Source organism: Prinia subflava, chromosome 2 (assembly GCF_021018805.1).
Source record: "Prinia subflava isolate CZ2003 ecotype Zambia chromosome 2, Cam_Psub_1.2, whole genome shotgun sequence".
Classification (NCBI taxonomy): domain Eukaryota; kingdom Metazoa; phylum Chordata; class Aves; order Passeriformes; family Cisticolidae; genus Prinia; species Prinia subflava.
Window position 1 is genome coordinate 67,842,354 of NC_086248.1, and position 22,259 is coordinate 67,864,612.

General features: G+C 36.9%; 1 protein-coding gene across 5 annotated transcripts in view; it reads left to right on the plus strand.

The window, feature by feature from the left end:
- RGS7 (regulator of G protein signaling 7) overlaps positions 1–22,259 on the plus strand; it is a 235,283-nt gene that overhangs the window by 154,101 nt on the left and 58,923 nt on the right. For all 5 annotated transcript variants that reach the window (XM_063390393.1, XM_063390391.1, XM_063390394.1 and 2 more), the window contains 2 exons: positions 602–708; positions 10,643–10,694. In XM_063390393.1, coding sequence (XP_063246463.1) covers positions 602–708; positions 10,643–10,694 — 159 coding nt within the window. The remainder of the gene's footprint in view (positions 1–601; positions 709–10,642; positions 10,695–22,259) is intronic.

Here is a 22,259-nt window from a genome sequence, read left to right on the forward strand (position 1 = left end):
TGAGTTATTCAAAAAACACTTGGACAAGGTCCTTGGCAGGTAGCTTAAAGTTTCTCTGCCTGAGTGAGGGAGCTGGACAAGATGACCTTCACAAGCACCTTCCTACCTCAACTGTTCTAGGAACCCGTAATCCTTTGCTATTTTTCCAGTAATAAACTTTTAAGGACATCTCTATCCTTTACAGTAGCACTGGTAAAGCTACTGAGAAAGATATCATGTAATTGTAATCAACTATTTTAACATGTAATCAGAAACTGTTCTGAAGAAGAAAAGCAGGCTGCACCATCAAGGTAAAAGTGATAGCTGTTTTCAGCTTCAGAACAAGTGAGTGAACATTGAGGCTACTTTTTAATGCCTATATAAGTAGTGGAACTGCAGCTACAAGTGGAACATATAAAAGCTATTTGTTAAGGAAAGTGCAGTGTTTTTTTTGATTGCATCCTTGTATTAAATAGAAAAAGACAACTCTTTCATGATGGTAGGACTTTAGGAACAAAGTGGTTATCTGCAGGATTTCAGGTGAGTCTTAACAACAAAACTAAATTGCTGAAAATAAGTTATTTAGCTTTTTAAGCTTATCTTTCTTTTTTTCTTGAAACAGTTGAAGCTCTGCATTTGGGAACTCTGATGGCAGCACATGGCTATTTCTTTCCAATCTCAGACCATGTTCTAACACTGAAGGATGATGGCACCTTTTATCGATTCCAAGTAAGTATTTTCAGTATGTTCTTGGCTTGCACAAACAGAGGGTCAGAGGCCTTACAGAAAAGTTCACAGCAAACTTAACCATACTGTGTTTCTTACATAACTTGGCAAAGAGTAGAAATTCCCCTAAAAATAATAAAAAAAAGGTTTTTATTTATAGAATCCTTTATAAAAAAGGATTTTTAAAAAAAAATTCAGCAAAGTGTTGAGATGATAATGACTATTTTGATATCTGGAATAAAAGTGTGATAATGCTGAGTGTGGAACTGTCTCTCCTGAAATAAATTAATGTCGTATTTTTGAAATATAGTAAACTAAATTATGTTATTGCCTCTTATTCATCGTATAGTCTCAGTTTGGAAAGGGGAGATATTTTAAATATTAAGTTTATAGCTGAAATCTGATCAATAATGGTGTGTAACATTTATTTTTCTACTTTTGTGAGAATTTCCTTACTGGTAACTAAGTAGTCTTGGAGTAGTGTGTATCCTTCTAGCAAGTACAGAGACATTTTCACATTGATCTGTCAGTCCCACTGCTTACAACAAACTGCAGATGGTTCAGAACAAGCTGGAAGCATAAATATGTACATATGTCAACACCTACACCTGGATATATATTATTCAGAAACCTACATACTTGTATTTTATTATATTAAATTTCAAACTCAGGCCCTGGGAGCAGAAGTGTTGTTTTTCTAATAATGACTAGTGGATTAGAATTTTGAAGAACAATTTTGCTAATGACTTGAAACAAATATGACTGCAAAGTACCAGATTATGGATTCAATGGAATGAATGCTTGTCATGTGCCCCTTTGACAATGGTGGCTGTGTTCTGTATTGCTCTTTCTATTAGATGCTATTTCTGGTAAGTATCACCAACAGCTGCTTCAGGCTCTTTTTTAGATATTTATTGCTTTGAAGTGGTATGACAATTATCACTGTGAAATTGAGTTTGTTAATTCTTCTCTGTTACTTCTAACTGTATTAAATACTCAGTAAAATAACATCTGGTAGAACAAACAAAGAATAGACAAAATCTATCATCTTCAAGATATATTGATCTAAACTTTGTCTTAAAGATCATTTAAATAAGAAGTCATCAAGATTAAAATAGTACTGGAATTGTGATCTTTCAAATGCAGAAGAGTACTAGAGTTTGGAGACCAGTCACAGTTTCAAACATTGTAATATATTAATCTCTGTACAGTACTTTCACCAATATTTTGGCTTAAGTCCTATAGACCCATGTACAGGAAGAGAAAGACTTGTAATATTTGTATAAATCAAAATCTTAACATGAGTATAATTAAATATGCACAGCACAATGTGGCAAGGAAAAGAATTATTATTGCATACATGCAAACAATATTATCCTATTTTCATATTTAGATCTTGTGAGTCAGACTTCAAAAAAGTTGTTCTTCAGCAGAACAGAAAGTTAGATGTGTACATGGGTAATACTAAGAGCAAGCATTCCAAGCCTCCTCTCCTAGATGCACAATTACCTTTGATCCTGGAGAGAGTATTTGAAGGAAAAGGGTTTTTTTAAGCTCATGAGGCTTCATTCTCCTCAGTGCTCAATATAAAGAAGAGAGATGGCACATGGTTGAAGGGGCTTGCTGATGTGCTTATGAGGTAAGTGGAAAGGAATCATGGAGTGGCTGAGGCTCCAGTTCTTGTCTTGGTGTCTGAATAAACAGTGTCCAGAGGGACAAAATATACAAGGACTTAATTTTGCAGAGAATAGTACTTGCAGGAGTGCTAGTCATTGAATTCTGCAGAGCTGCTGGCCTGCCTCCATCTCTAGCACAAGAAATGAGCACCTGTGCTGGCATGACTGACTGAAGGAAAGTAGAGACTAGAACTAGCTGCACCGTGGACCACTGAGAATATTGCAGCTGCCCTGCTGTGAGCTCTCCTCAGAGAGCTCCACAGCCTGCATGTTTGGACACAAAGCTTCAGTGAGGGCTACACTGTAAAATCTTCTCAGTTTGTTTACATAAGTTAAGAATTGACAAATGCATATGAAATAAGATGCTTTAATCAAATGTTGCTCAGTCTGTATCTGCAGTGTTTGGCTTGTTTGCTATTCTGTGGTTCCTTTTGCATTGCTAGTCCTATGCCAGCAATGTGACTGCTGTTGAGACAATGCAACTTTAGCTGTTAATGCATAGGATGAGAAAAAATTCATAGTGGTGACATACTGTTAACTGGAGTTATAACAGAAAAACAGATTACATCTTCATGTTCCCCACCAAAATAAGGCTAGTACAAAATCTGTTACTGAACTGTTAAATTAGAAGGTGAAGAGAACATATTCAATGGGGAGGAAAGTTTGATTGCAAATGTGTGAATTTTGCACTAGAATAGACGTTCAGGTTCTTTGTAAATAGTACCCTCTTAGTATTGGACAGGATTCACAAATTTCTGGATATTTTGATAGAAAGAGAAAGCCATGCACCTGCCAGCACTGAAAAATTCAGAAGCCATGCCTGCAGAGAAATCTATGCAATACGAAGACCTAACCTACAAAAACCACACTAGGTGCAGTAATGTTCTCCATGTGCTTGGTTCTTTGATTTCCAAAGGGTGTCACATTCCTTCCTGACAGTAAAATTATCTCTAGCTTGTTTTAAACCACCTTCTGTTGTATAGAAATAGCTAAAAGCAGTGGAGATTGTGCTTCATTTGGACAAATGCCCTTTTACGGGCAAAAATTATACTTTTTCAGTTATTACTCTTGCCATCAGGAGGCAAGAGTGTAGTTACATCTGCTTTTTCAAATAATGTGAAATTAAAAAAAATCTGAATCATTCAGTGACCTACTCAGATGTTAATTAGGTTAGTTTCTGTGATATCAATTTAATTCAAAGGAGATGATTCTAAATATTAATTGCCTTATTAAGAGAGGAATTTTTTTATTAGGCTCAATAAGAAAAACCAGAAACAGCTGCATGGCTTTTTCCTGGTAATTTAAACCTGTGACCAAAAAAGGAGCTGAATATTTGTTCACCATCTTCTTCTACCTGAGAGCAAATAAATGAGGGGCTCAAATAAGAAAAGCAAGCTGCATCTTAGAAAGCTTATCCTCCCTGGGCCAGGAATTACTCATGGAGACATTTCATTTATGTCCACTCAAATGATAATATGTCCATCATGGTGAGGAGGGCCTGACTTGCCCTCTCAGCTGGTAAGCTTCTGTAGTATCATCCTGCAGAAAAATATGCTGATTTCCTCTATAGGCCCTAAATGCATGTAGTGTCTCCTGATGTTAATTGTGAAATATAGTGTTTCCCAGTATCTTTTGGCTGTAAACAAACTCCTAGGATACCTGAGACTAGTGATAGTCACACTCCCATTTTTAAATGAGATTATTTCGTGATTTAACATAAATTAATTTTCTGAGATGAGGGTTAGGTTTTGCTGTTGTTTTGTAACTTTTACAATGAAAGGCACAAATATGTGAGAAAAGGTGTGAAAACAGGAACCGTTTCCTGTGAAAGCATGAGTCTGGTGAAGACAGCAGCAAAATTCATGGACCCTGGAAAGATTAAGGTGTGGACTTTGATGTCTTCTCCTGTTCTGCCACTGGGAATGCTTTCTTGACAAATGCATTTAACTGCTCTGGCCTCGTTTTCCCATGCATAAATTTGGTATAAAATTATAGGGCAATCACTGAAATATCTTTGTTGCAAAATAGTTTAGAGTGTGAAGTGTTGTGGACACCTCATGTCTCATGTGGAATTACCCTGCTTTATGTATCTCTTGAGTCAGCCTTACTGAGCTAGCTTCATTCTGGACCAACCTCTGGCCATTCTGGATGCTGAGTCTGTGGCTGAACATCACAGCTCGTCAGCCACTCTCCAGAGCCCTTCTGAATCATCTACTGTGCCTTGAGGGAAGGATTTGACTTGAAGCTGGATTTTAGAAGTGAAAAAGAAGCAAGTTCTATTATGCAGCATTTGGCAGATTTTCTTTGGCAATTGCAAGTGCAATGACTAATTCATTGTCTTTTCAGGTCAGGCTTGGCATATATAGGTTCCGTTAAGGTTTCTGAGGGAAAAAGATTTTAAATCCATGTGTCTTTCGGACTGCTCCGTCAGTGCCACTTTTGACTTTTTAACTCCTTATTCAGACACACTTTGCGCCACACTGTGCTCATCCTCTTTTTGGTTAGAAAAGAGGAGTCGCAGAGCCAAAATCTTGTTTCCAAATTCCTCAATTTCTTTTTTAATTATTCTGAGCTAACCATGGAGCACTACTTGCTTCCTGTACGGGTTTGAGAGTGCTAGACTAGCAATCTTACCTTTTTACTTTACCAAGAAATCATTTTTGTCAAGTGCAACAAATGTAAAATGGAATTCCAGTGAAATCCACCATCCATCATGCAAAGAATTTGAGATTGTACATAACTACTTTTCAGCAAAGGCTTGATTTCTGCAGTTTGTAAAGACTCCCTGGTGCCTGAGAGAAGAATAGCAGTAATATGCAAAGGTTTATAAGTGATTTGAATACTCCTCTCCCATCCAAGTAATTGGATATAAAAAAATTTTGTGGAGTGGAACAGAGCAGCTTCAGAGACAACAACTCTTTTCTTATTACTATCAACAAGGGGTAGCTGAAAGATGCTTAGTTATCTCCCTCCTCTGTTATGCAGTTTAATGCATAGAAATTAATCATGTTTTATAAAAGCTGATGGGCAACACTGGTTTCTACAAGTGGCCGTTTCATTAGCTCAGATATTGTTATTGATTAATTTTGAGGCAAACCAGATCTATTTACTTTATCACTGGATTCCTTACAATGCATAGCAGCCACTGCTGCTAGTTTGTTTATTGTAAAATATGTGTTATATTACAGGATTTTGTTTCATATGACTTTATTACAGGAGGATTATGGATTCACATGGTTAGGTTTACCTAATGATATTGGTGTATAACACAAAAGAATCAGTCTGTGTTTGAGTGTGCAAAACCAGTTTTCTGGTTAAAGGGGATAAGAACATCCTTTGTTCTGGAGGCTTAAATGTATCTGCAGTCACATCTGCAGTGCTAGCTAAGCCTTATTTCTCTAGCTCCTGACTTGTTCTGGCTGCTGATTCAAATTACACCTACAATTAAAGTGCCTCAAAAGCATACTGATAAAAACTGGCAGCATTCTTTCTGCCTGGGCTGATAAACAGTCCCTGACTTTCCCATAACCGCTCTACCACCCACCTTCCTTCAGCTATAAGTGGGATGTCATGGCAAAATGACAAATTTTCCCTGTTTAATACTTCTTCATGACGAACTGCTTCATATTTCCTTCTGAGGAAAAGTAAAACTCTCAAGTGTGATAATTCCTTCAGGTTTTCTACACTCGTGAAAGATAACCAAACCACGTCAGTATTTCATAATCTTCTCTTTGAAAATGGTGGTACATGTTATACATGGATGTTATACATCCATAGCTCCCATGGGTGAAATCTTCACTTATGGGCTTCTAGATCATGAAGCCAGGCCCACAGATTGTATAATATTCATGCTATAGGAATATATGACATTGCAAGGGATGCTGTAATTCTTCTACAGTGCATTTGGATATGTGATTTGTAACAAATAGTTGAACCAAGCCTTGTTTGCATAGTCCAGCTATTTAGAAGGTAATTTATGTGAGCCCAGCCTCCCTGCATTGCTGTGGGATATCTTTAATAGATCAGATGAGAACAGGCAGCTTTCTCCTTTGCACACACCTCCTATTCTCATTCTGACCTCATTCCATGACACCAGGGATCTTCTTATCAGACTCTTCTTATTTCCTAATCCTTCTGTGTTGAACAAGGCAAATCTTTCTCCTGTAGTCTTCATGGATAACCTCTCTAGCAAATTCTTCTCAGAGACTGTTAAATATCTGGAGCATGAAATTGTGTGGAGACTTTGGAAACAGAAATGGAAATGTAAACTCAGCACATGCATTATAGTCACATGTTATGTGATTAAACTGTTTGATGTCTGTAATAAGGAGCAAGCTAAACTTCAGATTAAGACCAGACTTTTATGACTGTTAAAACCAAGCAATTAGACAAGAAAATATGTAATATTCCTTTGGAAAAACATCAGTCACTTTACATGCATGTTTATTCTTGGTGTTTTTTGTCCATATAAACACAGCATTGAAACAGTCCATTAATCAGAAACTGATTTTTATATCAGGCTTTACTTTCAGTGTCTAGGGTTTTCAAAGATATTTTTTTTCTTGATGTCTTGGACTTTCTGTTTAAATCTCAGTCTGTCCCTTATCCCTATTTTTTGCCTATTCTTAGGAGAGTTTTCCTTATCTCTGTGAGCATCAATGCCATTTCCTCCTTTGAAAGTGAGTAATAGATACTGACTCTTGGAATATGACTTTATCAGCAGCTGTAGCTGCATTTGAGCACATATCTAAGGGTGATACCATAAGTCTTGCTGGTGAGAAATTAATGTAGGACTTTGCCTCGGTCGAAATACATAGCATCTAATATTTATTTCTCCTCTGGTAGAGGTTTTACACTGTCAGTGACCTAATGTGTTTTGAAAAATCCAAATATTAGTAACCTTTAGCTTTCAAAGATTGGAAACATATAGTGTATTACAACTGTTCAATCTAGAGAGTAGATGTGGAAACATTACAAAAGAGAAAAATTTAAGCTTTTTACCTTTTCTGGAAATGCACTCCTTTGCTGTAATCTTCTGAAGCTCCTTTGCTTTATACAGTTTCTTTTTAATAACTGTCCATGTTTCAAAGGTTACTTGAATGAATATTTTTTCCATGTATAAAGTTCCCTTCAGCTAACTTGCATCCCTTTAAAAATCATGCAGATAATTCAGTACTTTTGATATATCTCGCCAGTTAGATAGTCTTTGTTATAGAATACTGGAGATAGAGGAGAAAAAGAACTACCAGAGGAAGAATTTCATCATAATATTTATACATGCATATAAATCACAGTCCTGAGGAACCAGAAGTCATTCTTTAGCTTGGTGAGGCTTTTTTTGGTTTTTTGGAAATAAACACAGTTTACCCATGTGAAAACACAAGAAATCCTTAAGCTTTCTGGGCTGAATTTCATCAGCCTTCTAACCTGAACTGTCTGACCTCATAAAAACATTTCCCTCTCTGAATTTTTTTTGCCCTGTGCTTTACCCTGTAGCCTTATCTCCATGTCCAAATTAATTTTGGGCATGTTGGCAGAGCTGATTGCGGGCAGAATTGAACTCTGTTCCCTCTGGGAGCCAGCTGGCTGGGGGCCAGCTCTGGCCACGTTGCAGTGCCTGAGCGGATGAGCTGTGCTTCTCAGCAAGTCCCATTAAATGCATCCGAGCAGCAGGCAGGCAGGGTCATGGCCTGCAGTTCAGAGACAGCTTGTGCCTGCCCAGCTCAGAGCATCAGCAAGGAGACCTCATGCCTCCGTGCCATTCCCTGGGCAGGAAGACGTTTACCTGCCCGCCTCTCCCTCCTTCTGGAGGGAGGCATTTAATAATCTTCTGTACAGCTGTTATTTGAACCCCTTTCTCATAGTGTAATTTCTGCCTCTTACTGGGTTTTTTTTTTTGTCTTACCTTATCACACATCTTTGAAACCTTTTAATATGGCTCATCGTGTAGTTTGCTAATTAAAACTAATCTTCTGTTTTAACTTTTCTGCTTTTATCTCCCTGGCACAGGGAGGCTTACACTCATCCTTAGTAGCCATTGTTTTCTGCCTTTTCCTCAATCTCTTCTGCACATTTAGGTTGCACCTTTTTATCCTTCAGAAAACCTCGGTCGTCTCTGCCTCCTAGGGAGCCTAAGTGACCACATCTCTCAACACTGAAGATCATGTCCCCTTTCCCATACTGTGTTTAGTGCACACACTGCCTGCACCACCAAAGTGCAAGTTTCAGCAAAAGTTAAATGTGTGATTTCAACTAAATACTGAAAACAGTATTCTGGCCACACGTAGCTTTTCATTTATGGATGAAACAACAGAGTCCTCCTTGAACATCACTAACATAGTTGTGAATATATAGTGTTTGTTCATAGCCTGTTATAAAATGAATGCTGAAAGCAAAGTTTGTGATTTTTCTCTAAGTCAGAAGATGGAATTTGTTTTTAATCTCAGCTGGGATTGGAGTATATGCAATTTGTCAAGAGAAATCCCAAGTGTGCATGAGGAGCTTTCATGTGGATTTTGCAGCAAGTATATCCACAACTGGGAGGGTTTCAGCTGGAGTGCTGCCTGAGCAGATATGGTTTCTGTGTATTTAGTAACCCTCACCTTGTACTTTTTTCAGAAGTTCAGCTTTAACCTGTAAACAGAGGTTAACCTTCTTTTTAGCAGAGAAATGATGTAGCTGTGCTTTTCTTCTGGGTCTCTCTGGATATACATTTCATGCCTCTAAGGAAGGACTGTTCTCACGTCCTGAGTTTGTAAGCTGTATATTTCAATGATGGTGACTTTTTGTTTTATATGAATCACACTAGGAAATTTTATAGTTGCTTCTCCAAAATGTCCTGAGTATTGCAATTTATTCTTTAGAGGTTCATTTTCTTTCCGTTTGTGCTTACATGTGCTTCTACTGGTCACTTTGATTTCAGTGGCACTGTGAAGGAATGGTTGATTGGAGAATTACTTATTGTTGCTCCCTTAAAAAGTACAAAACAGCTTGCAAGAAATACATCTTAGCCTTTGAAGTTAGCTTGTGATAGTTCCTTTTTTATGCTTTAGCTCCCTGCTGTTGATTGATAAACAGCAAGTTCTAAATAGCTTCTATTAAGTTTGATGTGTCAATGTTACAAAACCAAGAGATTTTTCACAATATATATTTAATTTGACAATTGGTGTGAATGTGTCACCCTTCAGCCCTGTTGGTTTCCAGATTAACATTAAAACAATTTTGAAGGGAAGTGGGCAGCAAACAGGTTTCCATTTTTGCAGCTGGGAGATTTTTGAGAAAAAAATACTAAGAAATAGACAGTAAAGCAGAAGGTTTTCCTGAAGAGCCACCTGTGTTTTGAAATACCACTCAAACCACTTCACACATTTAATGAGTTTCATTTAACTATTCAAATATTATATAATGCTCTCGATCTGTGTGCAGATCTTTATGTATAGATCAGTCACTCAATCACAGAATATTCTGAGTTGAAGGGACCCACAGGGATCATCAAGTTCAACTCTTAAGTGAATGGCCTCTATGGAGATTATGTATTCTGTAAAAATGCTATAATAATATCCATTTTAACCAAAAGTTGCTATTTTTAAAATGAAGTGATTTGTATGAAAAATGTCTATACAATCTTATATTCTCCATTTGTTAGAAGTGAATTCTTTTAACAATACATGTAGCACAGTCTTAATAAGTATAGTGTTCAAGTAGTTTTTGGTACTTTATTGTCTTTCCCTTGAAAAAAATCACATGTTAAATCACAACCAATAAACAATTATTAAAAAAGTAGACTCTGATGTCTTTGTGAAAACAAGATTTTGGCATTTTAAAACAAGTAACACCTAAAAGAGAATTGAATATTAATCTGTGACTGAAAACTCTGAACAATCAAGGACTGAATGAACTTCAAAGCATCTTCTGTCTTTATACCTCTAAACCTGATTCTCCAGGACATGTGAGAGATGTATTTTTAGGGAAGATGTAAAGGACAACCCCATTATCTAGCCTAGTGGGTTTTGGTCCCTTAACTTTGAGAACAAAAAACCACTTTTTTTTTTTCTTTTTCAATGTTGTTCTAACACCAGAGTGATAATCAGGTGTACAAATGTAATTTTCTGTTTTGATGCCTATTTCAAAAAATGTCAAGATAACAGTATAATAGATCTACCAAAAATATAGATTGATTCTGAAAACCAGTAACAATCCAAGGACTGTATAATGCTTGCATTGTCTAACCTGAGTTTCCTACTTCTTTGTTTTGTCTATAGACACCCTATTTTTGGCCATCAAATTGTTGGGAGCCGGAAAACACAGACTATGGTCAGTGTAGAAATATTTCCTATTTCTTTTGGAAATTATGCATTATGTTAATGAATGCATCGTTGCAATCTGTCTTGTTTCACCATTCCACTGTTAAAAACATAATTATATGTCATGTAATTCCTGTGCAAGAGCTGTTGATATTGAAATGAATGTGTTGCTACATTTTTTAAAGTTTATCAGAAGCTTATCAAGGTTATATTTTGGAGTGGATCTGAGGAGAAAGGAAAAAAAACCCAAGCCCCAAAATTCAAGACTCATCAAAACCTACCTTGCCATTTATATCGTCTGTTTGGTCCAGCAAGTGTAATTATTTACAGTGAGAGAATCTCAGTGAAGCAGAAGAGACTTTATTGATAGTTGTGCAGTGGTTATTATCAGATTGAGACCCAAATATGTGCCTGGTTTAGAACTCTTATTTCCAATATACACCATGTGGAAAATTACTTATTATGAAAACCAATATATTTCTAATATGAACTGTATTAGAAAATACAGTCTATTGTTTATTTGCCTATGTCTTGGGGTTTTATTAATAAATTATGTCTTTTAATTACTGATGTGTGCTTTACAGCAAAATCTGAAGATAAAAGGTAGCAATGTATCAGGAAAAAATATTATTAAAAATGATAACAAAATTAGGTTCCTCTGCACATCAAATAGTGACTAATTTTTAAAGGAAGTGGATCTATGAGCAGCCTCTTGTTCATTCTAATCCAAACTGTAAGTACTAAGCTCATCTGAAGACCAGGTCAATTATTTAGGTAATTGAGCATGTACACCATATGTTATGTTTTCAAAACTTCAGACCATGAATGTCTCTTTTTACAGCTTTTCAGAAATTTAGGTGAGTGTTCGCTTGTAATTTGGATTCTATGTCCTTGGGAGCCGAAGACTTTGGGGATGGATGTTTCCAGTAAATGCTCCCTTCCTTTTTGGAGCAGACACGGTTTAATTTCAAATACATTCCCAAATAAAGCAATTTTAAGCTGAGACTCTCAACAGAACTGAGTGTCTCCAAGGTACAGTTTGAAAATGTGACAATTTCCTGATCCTATAGGAGTAGAAAAATGTTCAATTTTTTAGTGATATTTGAAGGTGTCCAGTAAATAGTTATTGAAAGCTCCCAAGGAGGAGGGATTCTTACCACATATGTGTGCTTAGCCACTCTGTATGAGGAAATTAGTCACTGAAGGAAAAATGGTTGATTTACCATTTATTACTTCAGTATAGTCTCCTAATATGTTAATGATCAGCAAGTAATTAACTATGGTTTAAGAGACATGGATGTGTAATGTATATCACATTACTGGGGTGGTTTTAGTAAATAATTATGTGCTTAACATGTCTGAATCTGAGATCAGGCTGAGAAAGTTTCTATTAATATCCTTTACTCTAAAGTAGGAGATGCTAACTTTCCTATCACAGCTGATCAGTGGATCAGTCAATGAATTATCAACCTTAGTCAGTAAATACAAATCTTGTATAATGTGTCCAGGTTTGCATGCCAGGAATACAGAATTAAACCTGGAACCAGTGTCTTCATCCTGCAGGGAAGTGCTTTTGTTGGACAGTAAATGTACTCATATGAGAGCTTTTGAGATTTAAATACATTTCAGTTGCCAAGTTAAGCTCTTTGATTGCAGAGGGGAGAAGGAAGGGGAGCAAACCCTCCAGTCCTGCAATCTCATTGCTCCTTCCATGCCATGAACCAAAAGTGCAATGCTCTATGAAACAGACCCACAGCTTCTCTGTGTAACAGGGCCAGAGCATTGTACGGGAGCTACCAAAGGTGACTCTGTGTCACCAGAACTGGATAATGCCAGAGCATTTGCAGGAAAATAAACTCTTAAGGCATCTTTTTAGTACTGTTTTTATTAGGTTAGCATCATCCGAGTCCCAGAAATTAGCATTTCCCTTGTAAATAATGGTGATCAGAGGAATACAGGAAAATCAAAATATTGAGTCAAAATATTTAAGCAACCAAAATAAATCTAAAGTAGGTTTGAAACATTTTGAGAATATTAAAGGATAAGTATCACCTCAAATATACACCAAATAGGTTCTGCAGATTTTCACTGTAATCGTTACTCCCTGTAAAATATAGTACATAGAATTTATATTATTACAGATAACACAAATGCATTTTGTACTTCTCACGCATTATGGTGCTGTGTAGTGCTACCAATTTCATGGACTTGTGCTGAACAAGCTTGAAACTGTGCTCTCTGAAATTAATGATTGTGGCGGTCATTAGAAGTCTCTCAAGACCAGCAAAAAGTAAGCTCTCTCTGTAATCTTCCTTGATCGAAATTACTAGCAAGGCAGATCACTTTCTTTGCCATTAACCTAATTTTACAAGCTGTTGGAAATACTCTAGAATTTTATTTTAATTTAAAAATTAATCCTAAACATTCATCTTTACTCATCCATAACTGAGCTACTATCTGGAACGCAACACACTGCCAGGAAAATAATTTATCATAAAAAAGAAATTAAATGAGATTGAGATACTGCGTGTTAGTTTACTACCAGAACTAACTAATAAACAAACAATCCTTACATATTTGTACAACATATTAATGTCTTCTCTAAAATATAATTTGATTTACATGAGCTTGTAGTATCAAATATTTCCCTTAAAAATATTTTTCCATAGAAGGTTTAACAGAAAAAGTCCTACAAACAGAATCTTCCAATATGTCAAAAAAACACAGACACATTCGCATAATAAAGCTGTAGTGCACTCCTACATTGTGGTGGCAAAAAGAGGGCTTGGATTAATTTAATTTACATCAAAATGGAAAATAGCCTTTTGATTGTAATTTCCAAAATATTGACTATCATCATTCTGAGGTTACTAAGAAACTGCTAGTTTTCATAAAGTGCTGAAAATCTCACTCTTTTTTCTTGAAAATCATGTTTAAGTGTTGTCAAGAGAGATTCCTCAAATTGCAAATACTTTTGACAGAGGCAGGTCCTTAAGTTCCATCTGTTGAAGTCCCATTTTAGTGCCATATGTCTTGGAGTCCACCCAGGCAGGACATGTTGTTCTTTGTAGAATCCCATTGGTTTTAGTGGATTATGTTAGTGAAAATAAGTAGTAATAATAACAACTAATGTTATTAAGACCAGTGTAGTTCAAATAACTTTGCTTTTTCCTGTGAGCTAAGTCATGTTCCTGAATTATGATTAGGTTTTGTGACAAATAGAATTGGATCTCAATTCATAAAAACTGGCTTTTGAAATGAACACAGCTAGTGGCTGAGCATGTGACCTGCTTGTAATTATCTTCCCTTTTCTTACAGATACAATTTTGTAACTGATGGATTTTTTTTTCCTGGCATATTATAAACAGGTCATGTCATTAAGAATTAGTTAAATAGGGAGGCTAGTTAAGACAATTGCATCCCAGAAAGGGGAAACATAATGCCACATATGAAATCGTTATTCCATGTTCATTTGGTCTCAGACGGAACCTGTCAGGTTCTCTTGGAAGTTTAGTGACTCACAGCTGTTGCAAATTTGAGGCATTTAGTCCATTACTGTCCTCTTTTTTTGAGTAAGTAAAAAATAGGAAATGTTAGGGAAAAATTCCATTCACAACAAAATAGCAATTATTTGCCTTTTTTTAATTATTCAGGCTTAATTTAATATATTTGTGAAATTCTAAGAGGCTTACAAGAATTTCAGACATATAAAATAAGAAGAATTAGTAATTTTTACTCATTTTCTCTGTGAAATTTTGCTGATAGACTCAAAAGTATCTGTGACATATCAGAGTTTTTCTTACAGTTAAATACATATTAAAAAAAATCTGCTTAAAGGAAAGAAAGCAGTCACTTACAGTCTCAAAGGAGGTTTGGACCTAGTGGTAGACAAAAAGTAAACTGCATCTATATAGTTGCAACATGTTGTTTGGGCATTGAAATTTTTTTTGTGTGCATTTCTCTCAAATGAGTTAAAAATGGAGGAGGACTGCAGAATGTTGGTAAGTTATAGAGAACACAGTAAATAACTGATAATGCAACATGAGTTTAAGAACACTTGACCATGTGATCTTTAAATGATGCTAAATGAGACTATTTTTCTCTGTATTCAAAACAAACTCTTAAATTCTGTTGCTGAGAAGAAGGACAAGTTTTGAAAATCTAACATATTTTCGGTAGCCTTCCAGGTAAAGTCATGTATTACAAAGGCAATCTCCTAGGAAATTAGAGCAATCATGGGGGTTGGGGTAAGTCTTAATTAATTGCTCCGTTTCAAAGTGTTAGATAATTGTCTGGATAAATGCTGCAGTCCTTGAGATAGTCATCACTTGGTTATCTATCCTGTGTTACAGTTAAATGAGCTAGTTATTTACTTTTGCTGTGTCAAAGCTGTTTCATTGTTGTTCTCCAGCATTTTTAAGAAAGTACAAGCCTTTCCTTATTAAAGTTACTTGATAATCAGCTAACAGGTCAGTCTGAACAACACTTCCTTCCTAATGATACTTTCTTATAGCTTAAAAGTAAACTGTGAGAGGCCTCTCCATGTTCTGCATCTGCTGTTCTGTTCTGGTCATGAGCCATTTCCCCTGGCTTATTTCCCTCTCCTCCCCCAAACCCACAGTAATGCTAAAAAACTCACAGTAATGCTAAAAATACATAGTGCACAAGAAGCAACTGCAGTCATGTATCATGTTTTTCACATGGTGAAAATTTCAAAATAATTTTCTCTCTGGAGTCTAGAACCTACTTATTTTACATGCTTAGCTTCAAATTCCTCTATGAAAATTTGAGTAGTTCAGGAATTTTCTCTCTCATTTGTCTTTCTGTGCCCTTTACCATAGAGTGGCTGTTTGGAAGGAGAAATGTGTGGAGAATGTATTATATATTTTCTTTGCCTAAATGCACAGGAAGGATTTCCTTGGCAACAGCTTATTAGTAAGCAATTTGTATTTGAGAAATACTGAGAAATACCCCTCTTGCTTACCTGAACTCTGCTGGAACACTGCATGTTCTCAGCATCTCTGAAAATCAACCTGTAACTATGAGTCAATTGCTTGGGGCAAAACTGGTAGCAGAGAAGCACTTTTGATACAACTCATCATATACATATATATATATATATATATATATATATATATATATATATATATATAAAAAACTTTGTTAAAATTCATGCCCTGAGAATTTACAAAGAATGTGTGAGTAGTTTCTGGAGAGCTCTGCCATTCTATAATCTCAGATTTTGATTCTCAGTTCCCGTTTTTCCAACAGCTAATGTCAGAATATGTCAGCAATGACTCCTGCAAGCAATTGTTTTAAGTCCTTAGTACAGTTCCCTCTGTTAAGAACCCGTCTCTCAAAATTTTCTGGATTTATAGGTATAGTAAGAAACAAGACCTTTCCTAGCAGAACTCAAGTAACATGCTAAACTGTTTCTAAGTCTGGGTTGTGACTCCTTAAGTGAATGACTTTCCTTTAGGAAGTTATATATACAAAATATATTGACTAAGATCTTGGTGACAGGACTAAGTGAGGAGTACAGTCTACCAAGAATCACAGCCTCTCAAGGAAAATGTGACTGGTGTCAGTTCTTGCTATGCATAAAAGTTGATCTGGGTAGAACCAAATCAAATGAGCATTAGGAAAGACACTTAGATTAGCAGATAGCTGGAAGAGGTGACCTACAGTATTTTTTCCCACTCTGAATTCATATACCATTATATTTCTCTGCAGAGATACATTATACACTCATTAGAATCTATCTCTGTCAAATGAAAGTCTCACTTCAACAAGAATGGTGTGAATTTTGTTCTGATCCTTGCTAATTCTGACATTGACAAATCACTGCAGTAAGGGCTCTGTAACCAGGAGGTATTTCCTGACAATGCTTTCCAGTCATCTCACCACTTCAGAGTTTTGTGCTTACCTGAATTATTCTTTCCATAAAAGTGTAACTTATTTCCATAGTATGAGGAGCATGGAAAATGTTTGGCCAATGCATGTGTATGCATGCATAAGAAAGGGTAACCGATCCAAGTTTCTGCAGTACTATTTTAAGAGTATTGGTAATCTCCATCTGGGTCCCCTATAAATAAAAATAAAATTTCTTATCAGAATTCCGATAGTTGTAATCATAACTTGGAATTTTCTGAATTGCTTTCAAGTTGCTATGCTGAGTAAACGAAATAGGTTTCATAGAATATCATGAGTTTGAAGAGAATCACGGGGATCATTGAAGTCCTGTGTGATTCTTCAGTCCTGGCCAAAGAATCACACCGTGTGGCTGAGTACTGTTCAAGTGCTGCTTGAACTCTAACAGTCTTGGTGCTGTGACCACTTCCCTGGGGAGCCTGTTCCAGTACCGAACAATGCTCTGGGTGAGAAACCTTTTCCTGATATCCAATGTAAACCTCCCCTGACACAACTTCAGGCCTTGTCACTGGTCACTACAGAGTCTGACACACAGATCAGAGCCTGCCCCTCCTCTTTCCCTGACAATTAAGCTGTAGACTGCAATGAGATCTCTCCCAAGTCTTCTCTTTTCTAGGCTGAAAAGCCAAGGGACCTCAGCCCCTCCTCATATGGCTTCCCCTCATCCCACCACCACGAGAGATCCAGATTAGGAAGGTGTGGAGGAATGCTCTACTTTGCATGCCTTTTCCTGCCCCATTGTCCCTGGAGCTGTAGGCTCTCTGACTCTGAAAATGTAACCATAATAGTGAATTGAAAGCATTATGATAATATCAAGAATCATGAAATGATTCAATGGATGTAATTTTAGATTGTGTTTGACAATTGGATATACTTCATCTGATGCTGCAGTTCATGTAGCTTGGGTGACCTTTCTCCCATACCCCTTTTTGTCATCCTGCAGGATTTTCCAAGGCCATCATCATCTGGGAGACTTCTATATGTTGAAGATGAATTTGCCTTTTTCTAATTCTTGATCTCTTTGATAGTTTGAAATTTGTTTTTTTTTCTTGCCCTTTGTTTATGTAAAGAAGTCCTCTGCTTGTGTAAATCTATAATCAAATTGCTTTCCCGAAGTGTTATAGGAAAGAACAGGATCAAAGAGTAATGACTAGAGAAGGGGAGAAGTGTTTTAAAGTTTAGGTTTTGATTATTTGGCAGTTTAATAAACCTGATCATGGTCTTCCTTCTACCTAAATGTTATTAGCATTTACCTAAGACTGTGTGATTCTTTTATAGATATAGAGGGCTCTGTGGTGACCCATTTTTAAGACTAAGTGAAACTCAATAGCTGTTGCTAAGGGCAATTTTTTTCTATTGACTAAGAGCAGAGGTGACCTAAAGATGGTATGAAATAGCCCTAGAAATCCCAATGTTTAAATAAAGGAGTTAATTTCATGCTTTACATCCTGCAGTCATGTTTTCTGCTGATTGTCCTGTAATTCTCCATCTGCAGCAGGCACTTGCATATAGAGGGAGATCTGTCTGCCCACAGGGCACTTTGAAACACTTAGACTTTGCAGAACTTGCTATTTTCTTTGCTCTGTAGATCCAGACCAGGCTTATACACACCAGCTCTGAAAACAAGATTGTGACTCAGGGAGTGCATAACTTTACCGTGGCCCCGGCGGAGATAACGAGCGTTCCCTGGAAGCACGCTCACCCTCTGGGGTGAATCAAGCTGTGACACCTCTGGCACTGGCACAGTCGTGGAAGGGGTTTATGTACGTGCTGGTGGGTGTGGAGGTCCCGTAGTCTGTGGTCTTCAGAGGCCCAGTTGAACTTTCATTGAGTTCAGCCGTGGCCTTTCCTCCACTGCAGCAAAAGGGAAGATTTAGCCCCTGTTTAACAACAAGATAAAACTCCCCAGTGTGGGTTTAGGGTGAAAGTTCTAGGTTTGGTTTATGGTGTTTTTTGGGTTTTTTTTAGTAAGTGTGTATAGTAGATACAATGTGTACTCAGTTCAGTTTCTTTAGTCTAGAATGAAATCTGTCATAATCTCAATGATCTTATCTAAAGAAAAAATCTATAGAGGTTTCTTAGGAGTTTTCAAGTGCAAGTGAGCAGTCAAGAATAGGAAACACATGTAGCTAACCATGAAAAGGGTTTTTTTTTGGGTCTACACAGTTTAAAAACTTGCAAGAAGCAAAATGCAGGTATCCTCTCTATGCAACTCTGGCTTTGTAGTCTTAATTGAAACTCTCTGATTGCCCACATTTTGTGAACCCCTGAACAAAGTTTTCAAGAGCTAGTAGTCTGTATTTACTGCACAGCTACTGAAATGTGTTTCAATACTGGTTTATTGTTCAAATACCCATTTATGAACATCACTGACCATCTTTCATTATGAAACGTTACAAATTAATATGGCCTTTAAAATTATTGGCGAATCTGTTCTCTCGTGGTAATCAGTCACTTCTAAAGCACAAGCTATAGCATCTAATATATAATTCACTTTAGTAGAGGCAATTATGTTGATTGCAAAATCCATCAGAATACACTGGCTCTAAAAATGAGAGTGTATGAGGCAGTCCATATTTAGCAAATTGAGGTTATTAATCAGACCCTGTTCCTTGCATATCATTCATCCCCATGGTGAGCATTTTTCAGCACCCTTGTCAGGGAGTGGCAGGCAAGGGAAGGGAGGCAAGAGCTGAGGTTGGCAGCAGTGCAGGCAAGGTAGCAGCATGGGCAGGCTACAGGGCTGGTTAGAGATGTATCTACAACACAGCTCAAGCCTGTTAATACTCAAAGGTCTGTAAGGTAGCTAGGCTTGAGCACAATTACGGAGCGCAGGCCTCAGTGGAGCCCCTAGATGAGGTCCTTGGTGGAATTACAGCTCCTTGGTGTAATGAGGGCCTGACCAGGACCTTTGTTGGATAGATAAATAGAGAACTATATACAGAAATAGAGAGCTTTAGTTGGAGATCCTTCCTGAGGGCTGTACTTCCTGTGAAGCTGTAAAAACACTGCCAACACATGGAATTAGACAGACACCATAATTCGCTGAAATTCTGGGAGATCCTGATTCTGCTTTGAGAGGGAAATTGATTGACATCCTCAAAGTCCGGGTACTGGGCAAGTACAGTTACTTCATGTGTCATTTGGTGCAGAAAAGGAGTGGAGCCTTTGAAAGGTGGAATTATCCATATTTCAAATCCTATTGTCCTAAAAGTCAGAAGAACAAAACCACATTGCTCTACATCTTCAAATGATCTGGCTGAAAATGAGGGTGATTTTCACATTCTTGCTTTCCAACATGCTACTGAATTTTTTACAGATAAGGCAAATAATATGATAGAGAGAATGTAAACTGGAGAACACAAATTCCTAAGCTGCTGCCAGCTTTTCGTGGCAGAACAGTTAAATAGAGGCTCAAACATACACTTTTTATATTGGTAATTGTTAGCACATAGAAATAGCAGTTAGTACATTGAGTCAGAGTAGGAATGTCCTCTAGCACTGTTTTCTTCTACACTAGTGGATAGTCTGTACTTCCTACAATAGTAATTCTTCCTTGGACATATTCTACCTCATTCACAGTGGCGCATAGTAACATTTCTGACATAAGGAATCCAAGCCACAGGTGTTATGACCATTAGGCTCCTCCGAAGGGGAAGAGATCTGGATATTTCAGTTTAAAAGAAAAAGGGTCTGAGGGATGAATATGATTTTTGAGTCTTGGCCATGTTATTATGCTCATAATGAAAACCAAACATTTTTGTATGGACTCTTTACTGTGGATTGGGAGCAAAGGGGGTCATTAAAAGAACCCTTCAGGGAAAATAGCTGCAGTAGAGTTGCACAGTGAAGACACAGTATGAAATTAATAATGTGTCAAGATAATTCATCTCCTAGTGACCTGGTGGTTGTTTCTCCAGTGTTGAAATCTCTGTTATCTGAAGACACTTTTTTGATGAAACCTATCCTGATAGAAAGATGAGCAGTCAGCTACCTCTGAAACAAGAATTTCTGTAGGAGGTAGCAGGAAATATAATCCCAAAATTTGCCCACAGTGAGACTCAAGGAAGAGCTAAACTAACTAGTTTAGCTTTCAGTTTAGCCTGTACTGGGACTATAAGAATGTGGTTTAAAAGTTTTGATCAAGTGCACCAACAGGGAACATTTTTGTTTCTGTTCAGGTGGTATTAAATGGATAGACAAATTTTGACCCCTGAAATTCTCAAAACTGTCTACATACTTATATAAAGTGTGTATTTAATTGCTAGTATTTACAAGGGGGTTAGGAATTTTTTTTCTTGTTCAATGAAATAAGTAATTTTAAAGGAAAAGAGGAAAAAGCTTCACTGTAAAAGAAGCTAAATGACAGTGACCATCTCTCTCCTCAAGAATCTCTTACCAGTGTGCTGATTGTGAATGCAACAAAAGGTCCAAAAGGTCCAAAATTCATCCCCTCACCTTTTGTGACAACTCAGCATGCATGCCAATGCATTAGTGTAAGTGGATAATAGTATTACAATGCATGAAAGCTGTAGAAACTCTCTGTCTGCTGTGTGTGACATGGACAGATATCTGTCTTTGTAGATTTTGTAGACATGGAAACTGCTTGGTAACCAGAGGGTATATGGGGGGGTGGGGGTGGGGGGTGCAGGCAGTAGAGAAAAAGACCATGGCTTCTTATGAGAGTGGAAAGTGAAATATTGTGAAAGAAAATAGATCAAATAACACACACACACACACACACACACAAAAAAAAAAAAAAAAAAAAAAAAAAAAAAAAAAAAAAAAAAAAAGGAGGGGAAGAAAAGACAAAAATTGCAATAAAATATAACTTCATTTTACATCAAGTTACATCTTTAATTGCAGGTAGAAGTGCTTGTAATCCATTCAACTAAAAGAACATTCATTGGAGTGGATTTGCATGCATTTGCAGGTGTCTTGTCAGGAATAAGTATTTCTATTGATTTCACTACCTTAATACTCAAAGCTAAATCTAAAATGAGCACCTCCTTCTTCCTAGTTAGGAAGAATTAAGTTCCTGTGTGAAGTTATTCCCCAGAGAGGCTCCTCTAGTGGACCAGCTGGCAGTCAGGAACAGGAACATTCCTAAGCACAACCAGTAACTATGGGCTCTTTTTGCTAGCTGTAGAGACAACAGATAAGGTTTTATTACCTATACTGAACAAAAGATTCATCCATCTCACATGAGCAGTGCTCTGAAGTAAATGAAGTGGGTAAATATTGCACAGTTAGGAATTGGGCGGCACTCATTGTCTCACTGGTGGGGGAAGGTGTATAATATTCAGCTTGTTTGGAAAGTATTTGCTGCTAAATGAAGGCTATTGAAAATGTACTTCAGCATTTTATTACCGAAGATTCTGCTCTGTCTGAATGAAGTGGAGGAAAGACAGGTCTTCTGAAGGATTTTTGTATTTAGAGAATAAATGAAAGAATATTTTTTCTCATATGTAATAGATGAAACTTTTTTTTCCTTTTTTTTTTGGTCTCATTATTTTCTTGTTGAAGTATTGGTTATAACAGACTAATCTGTATGAGACATGAATTTTATCTAGAATTATGTTTTAGCTAAAATCCTCTTAGGTTGAAAGTTTGTATTTTCTAAATATAGAGTAAAATAAAATCA